This window comes from Martes martes (genome assembly GCF_963455335.1).
Source record: "Martes martes genome assembly, chromosome: 15".
NCBI classification, from domain to species: Eukaryota; Metazoa; Chordata; class Mammalia; order Carnivora; family Mustelidae; genus Martes; species Martes martes.
This window is the reverse complement of record NC_137903.1, coordinates 46684033-46695198: the sequence shown is the minus strand read 5'-3', so window position 1 is coordinate 46695198 and position 11166 is coordinate 46684033. Positions and strand designations below refer to the sequence as shown.

The following is an 11166-nucleotide window of genomic DNA, read 5'->3' as shown; positions in this document are numbered from 1 at the left end:
GAACTGTGGTCAAAAATTATACATTGTATGTATAAAATCCTGGCCCATAATAGACAATAAAAATGATAGTTGTAATTATGTCACTACTAAATATTCTTTTGTCCATAGACTAAAACTTTTTTTTCCTTAATATGGTTAGCTTCTGAAGTTGCATTTTTAAAAAAACTACCTTTTTTTATAACTTTAATGTGACACAAATTTTCAAAGTTTCTTATAAGATATAAATATGAATATATATATGCATATATATATATAAAATGTAAAATACCTTACTGAATGATTTTTAAAAAAATATTTTGGGTTGTATAATGTTTTTAGGGTCCTGATAATATAGTACTTGAGAAAGAACAGAATTCAAATAGAAAACTTATTTCCTCGTGAAACTTTATTCTTATCACATGAGCAAAATTATGATTGATAATATGATTTTAAAAGTCCAAATAATACTACTGAGGAAAAGACAAGGAGTAAAAAAGCCAACACATAACTTGAAAGGGATTTTTGAAAAACATCACAATATTATCCATATCCTCTTTGACTACTAACATGTTGCTGAAGACTACAATATTTTGTAGTAAAGCCTTCTATGCATTTAAGTAAATAAGAGATGCCAATCAAATAATTTTAGTGTCAATCTTTTTTTTTTCTTACAAATTAAAATAGCCACAGGCATACTTTATGTTCTCTAAAGGAATATGGATACTACCAAAATCAATGTTCAACTTAGAGAAATATGAATGTTGACATAGTGACTCTTTATTCAGTATCTTCTTCCATGTTGGTCTGATCTAGGGCATGTATCTCTCTTTCAGGTAGTAATCCATATTCATTTAGGAAAGACTCCACATCCCCAGAAAAAAATTCTTCAGCAAATTGTTCTGTAACACTGATAAAATTGCTTATGAGTTCCCCACCTTTGTAGACAAGCAGTGTGGGGAGTACCTCTGAGGAAAAGCGATCCCCAGCACCTGTATTAGAAGCTTTTATTTTACAAAACTTGACCATAGGGTATTCAGCTGCAAGGCATGTAAAGCTACTGTTTAGAGCATCACAACCCTTAATACCATCTTCATAAATATGAACAACAATTGTGGTGATTTTCTGCTCCTTTCCAATGGTTTCCAGAAACTGCTCTCCAGTTTCCAGCTCATACACAAACCCATATCTAGGCCCAAAACTCAGCTTCTGGTGCATATCCTGCATACACTGTTTACGGTATTTACGAAGACAGTTTTCATCTTCTTTGTCTCGGTGAATTAATTCATATTCTTGAATGCTCATCTAGAAGTAGACAAACGAAATGATTGAGATAACTTGGTCAGAAATTTATATTCTTTTTTTACATTTTTAAAAAGATTTTGTTTATTTATTTGAGAGAGAGAGCATGCGTGTGCACGAGTAGGGGGGAGGGGCAGAGGGAGAGGGAGAAACAGGCTTCCTGCTGAGCAGAGCCTTCTGCAGGGCTCTATCCCAGGACCCTGGAATCATGACCTGAGCCAAAGGCAGACGCTTAACCTGAGCCACCTAGGTGCCCCCAGAAATTTATAATTTTTAGACATACCAAACCCATTCTCAAAGAGTTTGTATTTACTGTTTTCTCCCCACTACCCTATTTCACTCCTGGTGTGAAAGTCTTTTCCTCCTTCACTACTTTCAAGGCTTTGTTCAAATGTTACCTTCTTTGATTATACTACCTCAAAGAGTTCCCACACCATGCTTTCTATTCCTAATATTAGTTTATTTTTCTTCATAGCAACAAATACTACCTGACATTGTGTCATGTACTTATTTATTTCATAGTAGTTTTTATAACTGATATGTCCTATGGGGCAAGAATTTTGTATCATTCATCTCTCCTCATTATCTGCTGTAGCATCTGGCACATAATAGGAACTCAGTAATTATTGCTTGATTAAATTTATGGCTAAATATTGCTGAATGTGGTTGAGCCATAAGGTGGTTACAATCTCTGTGAGAAAAATGTGCCACTTAGCTACCCATCACTTTGGGTGAAAAAAATCCACCAGGGTCTACTCTGAAGTGGCTTTCATAAAAAATAAAAAGGCATACACACACAATTTAAATGTACCACTAACAAATGCCTTTAGATATTAATGTCTCCTCCACAAAAGTTCTTTAAAAGATTATATCCCTAAAAATATATGTCTTATCACTTACTGACTTTTTGGAATATATGGGATGGAATTCAAGCAAGAAAGATTTTACCATTATTTGGAGCTCATCAGATATTCAAGAGGTTGATGCTGGGTCAGCAGCACCTGAGAAATTCTGGTAAAAGTAAATTTTGGAGCACCACCCCAGATATACTGAATTAAAACTTGTATGTATGAGGCTGAGTGAGCCATCTTTAAATGAGCTTTAAATTACCTGAAGGTAATTCTTATCTACTGGTTTAGGCTAAAGTGAGAAAAGACTTAACTTCTGTCTTCCAACACAGCTACTTTCCACTGCAGCTGGAGTATAAAATACCTGCAGAGCCTTTTAAAATAGCTACATCATTATTAACTTATTCCATAGAATGTTAAACAGTCTCCTCCTCCACCAAAATACATATATACATATGTGGGAGATTGTGTGATTGAGAGATGTGGTGCCGCCAGGACCATAGAAGTTAGATGGCTCTCAAGGGGATTCTCTGCTGCTGCTTTGCCATCAAGTAGCCTCTCAAATAGCAACTGCTGATAATTTTTAAAGTGGAGGAGAATTGAGAAGACAAGAAACTAGTATTTATGGAAAAACTAATATGTCTTTAGGCACTTTGCATAGGTTATTTTACTCAAATCTCACAATGAAACTATGAGGTAGGTATTATTACTCTCACTTTATAGATGATACTAAGATTCAGGTTAAGTAGAAATATCTTGTTCTTTCATTAATTCCTTCTCATTTCTGCCTCTTATATTTGTTTCCCTAATGTCCTCATTCTTTTCCCTGTCATATTACTTTTTTGCTTTAAGATAATTCTCAATTTTATTTTTTAACTCTAAAAAAATTAGATGCTTTATATAACTTTTAAGTTGCTACCATAGTACTGTTAATTTAACAGACTGAACCATAAAAATATTGTATCAGTATTGTAATACTGATTTACATATGCATTTGTGAAATCTTGTTCCAATCACATATTCAGGTGTTTAGGCATTCAGATACATTTCTCAAGCTTAACCTGTGCAACACTTTCAATAATCATAATGTCTCTCATTTGTAGGGTATTTTACCTGTTTCGAATATTTTCATATTTATTTTCCCTTCACATCTTTTCAAAACAAAGAGAGGATGTGTTGTTGCAATTCTTCAGATGGGAAAAGTTAATTGACTCATCTGTATCATGTAGTTGTGTCTGTGAAGGAACCCAAATCTGGAAACAAATTCTTTTTTTTTTTAACTCTTTTTTTTTTTAAGATTTTATTTATTTATTTGACAGAGAGAGATCACAAGTAGGCAGAGAGGCAGGCAGAGAGAGAGAGAGGAGGAAGCAGGCTCCCTGCCAAGCAGAGAGCCTGATGTGGGACTCGATCCCAGGACCCTGAGATCACGACCTGAGCCGAAGGCAGAGGTTTAACCCACTGAGCCACCCAGGCACCCTGGAAACAAATTCTTAGACTTGAAGATTTTTACAATGGCCAGAAGCCTAGAACCAAGTATGTTTCCGATGTAGTCTGTCTGTTGAGAATCAACATACAACTCATACACATTGGTTTGGAGATATATAACCCACTAACATGATTCCCCAATGGAAGTCACTTAGTGAGTTTTAAATTAATATGAGTGATGTTGGGGTGCCTGGGTGACAAATTGGGTTAAGCCTCTGCCTTCAGCTCAGGTCATGGTCTCAGGGTCCTAGGATTGAGCCCCGCTTCAGTCTCTCTGTTTAGCAGGAAGTCTGCTACCCCTCTCTTTCTGCCTGCCTCTCTGCCTACTTGTGATCTCTTTCCCTGTCAAATAAATAAATAAAATCTTTTAAAAAATATTATTGTTGTTGTTATTGTTATATAAATAATGCATGCTAATTATAAGGATTCAAAACCACTAAAAGCTAAAAGCAGGAAGTAATAAATAGTGAAATTCACCACTCTAATACTCTGAGATAATCTCCATTAACATATTTTGACATAGCACATGGACATACACATTATATAACAATAAGTGAGATTTTTAAAAAAATTCTGCTTTAAAAATATCTTGATACCTTTAAAAAAATGTGGCTTATTCTGCTTACCTTCTTTCTCCTATTTGGAAAAGGAAGTTGAGATCTCTCAACCAATTCCACTTTTCTAAATAACCAATATTGTCAGGTTGGTGAATGTCTTTCCATACATTTTTCCCCCCCATACTTTTCTATATAGTTCATGTAATTCTATAAGTGTAAAAATATATACAGTGATGTGTTTTTCCCCTTTGCTCTAGAGAATGAGATAATCATATAACTTAAAATACTCTGTATCTTGCTTTCTCATATTATAGAACTGCCTGTAAGTCAGCTCGTGTATTTGTAACTCATTCTTTTAAGAGCTCCTATATATATATTTTTTAACATGGAATACCTTCACAGGCATTTACTTCATTTCCTGGGGTTTTTTTGGGGGAGGGGGTTGGCCAACATAAACAATATCATAATAAATATTTTTGAAATATATCTATTTTATATCTCTAAAGTGATTCTTTACAGTCATTTAGACTGAAAACACATTGTAAGTTATTACTACTGACTTTTCCTTACCTTTCTGCTGAATCTTTCTTTTAAGTCTTTGCTATTTCTATTGTGAGGAGAAGACATTTGTCTGAGAATCTCCTTCTTGCTAGGTGGAACTGAATCTCTGTCTTCACTCTCTAATTTAAACTTTCTCCAGTCATTTATTACTCCTTTGGGTCCTGGAATAAAAGAAAAAACAAATTGTTTCCCTCTTCATTTTCAAAACAACTATTTATACAATTAAAATTTGTATAAGTATCACCATTGGGATAGACTTGTCATCTTCTGTATCATTTAAAAAACCTTGCTTGCGCTAGAAATGCCTGACTGCCCTGCTCATAAAAATGTTTTCCCATGTTAATCTTGTTAGATGGGTTTTGGCTAAGAATTTCTCTGAAACATCTACATTAATGAAAATACAAATTATGTACTTTCGACTACTGGCAAAATTTGAGGGTAAAGATATTAAAAATTTAGAATATATAGGGGAATTAGAATTTTAGAAAAATAACACTTTTATTAAATAAGAAGGAAGCTTCAGCAATAATTCAGCAATAATCTAGAATTGGCACCACACTATCAATAGGGACACTAGGATTATCGGGGAAACAAATTGAAGTGATATCAAGATCCAGAAAACAACAATAGCACATACAAAACAACCAGTGAGTGAAGACCTGACTTCAATTAACAGAACTAAGAAGGCTTTAAGAAAATTATTACATAATCACCCAATTCCTTTTAAGATTCTAAGAACCTTTTACAAAGGAGAGGAAGGGATTTGCAAATTTAGGAAAAATTAATTAATTCAAGGATGATCCAACTAGAATTCAGATGTTCAGTTGTCCTGGTAAATAATAAAATTTCTTGGAAGGTCAAAATTCTTGGAAATATGGAGTTTTAAATATCCTTCACTAAGGATTAGCCATATCTATACCTTTAGTATTATATGTGTGGATGTATTCTCTTTCTTCCACATATTTCTTAATAATTTCTTAATTTATATAATATATATATTTTTTCTTTTTTTTAAATTTAATTTCTTTTCAGTGTAACAGAATTCATTGTTTATGCACCACACCCAGTGCTCCATGCAATACATGCCCTCCATAATACCTACCACCAGGCTCCCCCACCCTCACAACCCCTGCCCCTTCAAACCCTCAGATTGTTTTTCAGAGTCCATAGTTTCTCATGGTTCATCTCCCCCTCCAATTTCCCTCAACTCCCTTCTCCTCTCCATCTCCCCATGTCCTCCATGTTATTTGTTATGTTCCACAAATAAGTGAAACTATATGATAATTGACTGTCTCTGCTTGACTTATTTCACTCAGCATAATCTCTTCCAGTCCTGTCCATGTTGATACAAAAGTTGGGTATTCATCCTTTCTGATGGAGGCATAATACTCCATAATATATAAGGACAACATCTTATCCTTTCATCCGCTGAAGGGCATCTTGGTTCTTTCCACAGTTTGGCGACCATGGCCATTGCTGCTATGAACATTGGGGTACAGATGGCCCTTCTTTTCACTACAACTGTATCTGTATGCTCTTGGATCAGAAGAATAAACATTGCTAAAATGTCTGTCCTACCTAGAGCAATCTATACTTTTAATGCCATTGTGATCAAAATCCCACCAGTATTTTTAAAAGCGCTGGAGCAAATAATCCTAAAATTTGTATGGAATCAGAAGAGACCCCGAATTGCTAAGGAAATATTGAAAAAGAAAAACAAAACTGGCGGCATCACGTTACCTGATTTCAAGATTTACTACAAAGCTGTGATCACCAAGACAGCATGGTACTGGCATAAAAACAGACACATAGACCAGTGGAAGAGAGTAGAGAGCCCAGATATGGACCCTCAACTCTATGGTCAAATAATCTTCGACAAAACAGGAAAAAATATACAGTGGAAAAAAAGACAGTCTCTTCAATAAATGGTGCTGGGAAAATTGGACAGCTATATGTAGAAGAATGAAACTCAACCATTCTCTTACACCGTACACAAAGATAAACTTGAAATGGATAAAAGACCTCAACGTGAGACAGGAATCCATCAGAATCCTAGAGGAGAACATAGGCAGTAACCTCTTCCATATCAACCACAGCAACTTCTTTCAAGAAGTTGTCTTTGTCTTTCCTTTGTCTCCAAAGGCAAAGGAAACAAAAGCAAAAATGAACTTTTGGGACATCATCAAGATCAAAAGTTTCTGCACAGCAAAGGAAACAGTCAACAAAACAAAGAGGCAACCCACGGAATGGGAGAAGATATTTGCAAATGACACTGCAGACAAAAGGCTGATATCCAGGATCTATAAAGAACTTCTCAAACTGAACACACACAAAACAGATAATCATGTCAAAAAATGGGCCGAAGACATGAACAGACATATCTCCAATGAAGACATACAAATGGCTATCAGACACATGAAAAAATGTTCATCATCACTAGCCATCAGGGAGATTCAAATTAAAACCACACTGAGAGGGGTGCCTGGGTGGCTCAGTGGGTTAAAGCCTCTGCCTTCGGCTCAGGTCATGATCCCAGGGTCCTGGGATCTAGCCCCGCATCTGGCTCTCTGCTCCACAGGGATCCTGCTTCCTTCTCTCTCTCTCTCTCTCTCTCTCTGCCTACTTGTGATCTCTCTCTGTCAAAAAACAAACAAACAAACAAACAAACAAAAACCAAACCACACTGAGATACCACCTTACACCAGTTAGAATGGCCAAAATTAGCAAGACAGGAAACAACATGTGTTGGAGAGAATGTAGAGAAAGGGGAACCCTCTTACACTGTTGGTGGGAATGCAAGTTGGTGCAACTACTTTGGAGAACAGTGTGGAGATTCCTTACGAAATTAAAAATAGAGCTTCCCTATGACCCTGCAATTGCACTACTGGGTATTTACCCCAAAGATAATATATATTTTTAATATAAAGTTACTTATATTAAAATTATAGTCAATCATTGTTTGCTGTTTACTTGTATTCACCTTTCAGATATGTTTTCTGTATATGCAAAATATTCATGTGTATAGGATGTGTTTATATGTGTAGAAAATCCGTTTTCTCCTTTTTTTTAACAAGTGGTAGGATATTACAGATGCTTTTTCTTACCTTGCTTTTCTTAATTCATAATATAGCTCAGAGATTTTTTCATATACATACGTAAAGAGATTCTTTAAAAAAAAAATGGAGACATAGTATTCCATTGTTAGATATTCATTTGCTTTAAAAAGTTTCTTGTTGATGTATATTGTTTCCTCCCCATTTTTTCTGTAATAAAATCCTGAGTGAAGAACCTTGCACATCCATTTTTTTTTTTCAATCCATGCAGGTCTATCTATAGGTTGTTGTAGTAAAATTGCTTGGTCAAAAAGCATGTATATTTCTAATTTTGAGATTGCTTAACTACTCTTAGGAGGTTGTACTAGTTTACATTCCTACCAGTAATGTATGGGATGCCTCGTTTCAAAGTGTCTTATTAAACATTTTACTTTTACAAAGAGTGTGGAAAAAAATGTATCTCACAATAGTACTAACTTCATAAGGGCTATTTTTTCAATTGTCTGGCCTATCTTTTGCTTATTTCTCCACTTGATTGTTGTTATTTTTCTTATTGATTTGTAGGTACTTTCAGTATTTATTAGGAAATTAACTTTGTCAATTGAATTGCAGCTGTTTCACCCCATTTTGTCAAATGTTTTTTGAAATTTGCTACTGATGACCTATCAAATAGCAGACATTTATTTTCTTCCTTCCCTCCCTCCCTCATTTTTATAGCTAAATTTATCAGTCTTCCTCTATGGTTTCTTGGTTCTATGATACTTAGAAAGATACTCTTCATATTATTGTTATAAAATGAATTCCTAGGATACCTGGGGGGCTCAGTCAGTTCAGCATCTACCTTCAGCTCAGGTCATGATCTTCAGGTCCTGGGATCAAGTCCAGGTGGGGCTTCCCATTCAGCTAGGAGTCTGCTTGTCCCTCTCCCTCTGCCTCTACCCCCACTCGTGTTCACTCACTCTCTCTTAAATAAATGATAAAATAAAATAAAATAATAAAATGAATTCCCATGCATTTTGTCTAGTACTCATGTGAACGCATTCAACTTTCTGACTAAATTTAAAGGCTCCATTTCATATTATTAAAAGAGAGAGGAAAATATTATTTAATAAGATGCAATAGAGTTAAACCCCCAACCTGTTATTTTTATTTATTTGTAAGTGTTATTTATTTTTTAACTGAAGTAGAGTTGATATACAATATTATACTAGTTGAAGGTATACAAAATAAGTGAAGAAGCTTAAGAGGTACAAACTGAACTTTTAAGCTGACATGCTATTTGATTTTTAAACTCTTAATAGTGGCATATATACAGTCCCATACAATTTAACAGATTAGGAAAACAGGCTCTGGATGAAATGAATTGAAATCTTAGGTTTTCTAGAGGAATACTGAAATCCATTTGATTTAAGAATGTTTTATCATTTCTTTATTTTTTTCATATATAAAAAATTAAAATTAAAAACTGTACCTTTTGGTCTAGTATTGCTTACAATTGCAAGGAAAGTTCACAGTGGGGGAAATTAGAGAGGAAAGAGCTTAATTATAGTGTAGAAGAGGCTTATGATAATTGTGTAGTAAGAAATTCTCAACATTTAGTGTTTTTCTCATTCTTTGACATCTAAATAAAACTACTCTAAGACTATTTGATTTCACATTAATTTTCCCACTCAAATATTTTTAAATGATTCCATCAAACCATTCAAAGATATTACTTAAATTTCATACTGAATAATGGCAGTAAGAATATTAGAGATATCCACATTTAATTTTAACTTAGTAATTTTTTTTCTTCTGGATTTGCTTTACCTGTATGTGTGGCCTGTCCTTCAAAGTCTTCCTCCAAACTTTGGCTTTTGGCTTCTTCCATTTTAGGGTTTGGATTTGATATAATCTATAGCATGAACAAAAAGATAATCTATAAATAAACAAAGAACAAAGAACAAGTCTAAAACATGAGCAAATATTTGATATAATCTATAGCATGAACAACAGATGAATGCTAGTGTGTATGTATGTATATATGTGTGTGTGTGTATATATATATATATATATATATATTTCCTATTATTCTCTTGCTGCCAGTGTCCATGCCGAACTAGGAGTTCTCACTAATAAAGTATTTAGTATGTTTCTGTCTCCTTGTAAAAGGACATTAATTTAATGTTTGTATAGTTAAAGATATTTTGACCTAAAGATTTTACATAATTTGTAATTTGTTTTTACTTAAAAAGCCTTTAGTTTAAGTCTATGTACTTAATGAACATTATTTATTATTTGTTTTTTAATTTTGTTACCAAATATCATACAATTATATCCCAATATTTTATATAACACAATTTTTAAAATTAATAATTATTATATATTTACTATGAATACTTACTTTATGCCAGACATTGTTCCAATTACTTTATGTGTCAAAAGTCATTTAATTCTCATGTAGCTATATATGACAGGGACAATTATTAACACCATTTTACAACTGAGGAAGCTGAAGCACAGAGAGTTTAAGTTATCTGTCCATGATCACATAGTAAATGGTAGAGCAAGGATTTGAACCTAGATTTAATTTTAGAGCTAAATCTTAAGTCATTATACTCTTATGAAAGTTAACATATTGTAATAGAGTCATTTTTGTCAAGGTTTAAGAAGTCCTACTTCCGAATTGGTATTAAAGAATAACAATCTAAGGAACAATGCTATTCAAAAACTAACACCAGAACATCTCTTCATACCATAAAGCAAGTTTTGGTGACATTACTCACCAAGAAAATGATAACAATTAGTAACTATACCTATAGAATTTTGACTAAAATATGTCACAATATCTACCAAAAGCACATGGAATTTTATTCATAGAAAACTCCTTGATGCCATGATATAGAACCTATTTATTCTTCATTTACATAAATATAACTTGTTTGCTTAATTATCTTTCCATCATTTGGAAAACTCTATTATTATACAACTAATACATTCCCTAAGGGGTCCATATATTTGTGATTTTCTTGAAATTTCCACATCAGCTGGGTTGTCTATTTAGTGAAAGACAGAGTCCATCTTTACCTATGCCTTCATTTGAGTTAGAGTAAAAAGACTGGTGAAATTTACTACTGTTTACTACTAGGGAACCAATCAACAGAAAAACAAATCAGAAGACACATATTGAAATATGAGGCATATCTGCTGAAAATTCTGTGGAGGAAAACACAAGTTGAGTATGATTAGCAATTGGAGTTTTTGATCTGTTAATATCCCCTGTCATCACCTCACTCTGGTGTTTTCAGATTTTCTCAAATAATTATCTTTTTAAAAATTAGCATCAGTATCCTAAAATTAATTGAATTAGTATTTGGAAGGTGCTTAGATCCAGACACAAGA

The 11166-nt window shown here is 33.7% G+C and overlaps 1 protein-coding gene across 1 annotated transcript; it reads right to left on the bottom strand.

Annotated features, from left to right (window-relative positions):
* Positions 1–756: 756 nt before the first annotated feature.
* Positions 757–9655, bottom strand: PDC (phosducin; the record flags this gene model as incomplete). The annotated part of the gene is made up of 3 exons (XM_080824445.1): positions 757–1281; positions 4742–4893; positions 9595–9655. The coding sequence occupies 3 exons, from the start codon at positions 9653–9655 to the stop codon at positions 757–759; spliced, it is 738 nt and encodes a 245-aa protein (XP_080680571.1).
* Between the last annotated feature and the right edge of the window lie 1511 nt (positions 9656–11166).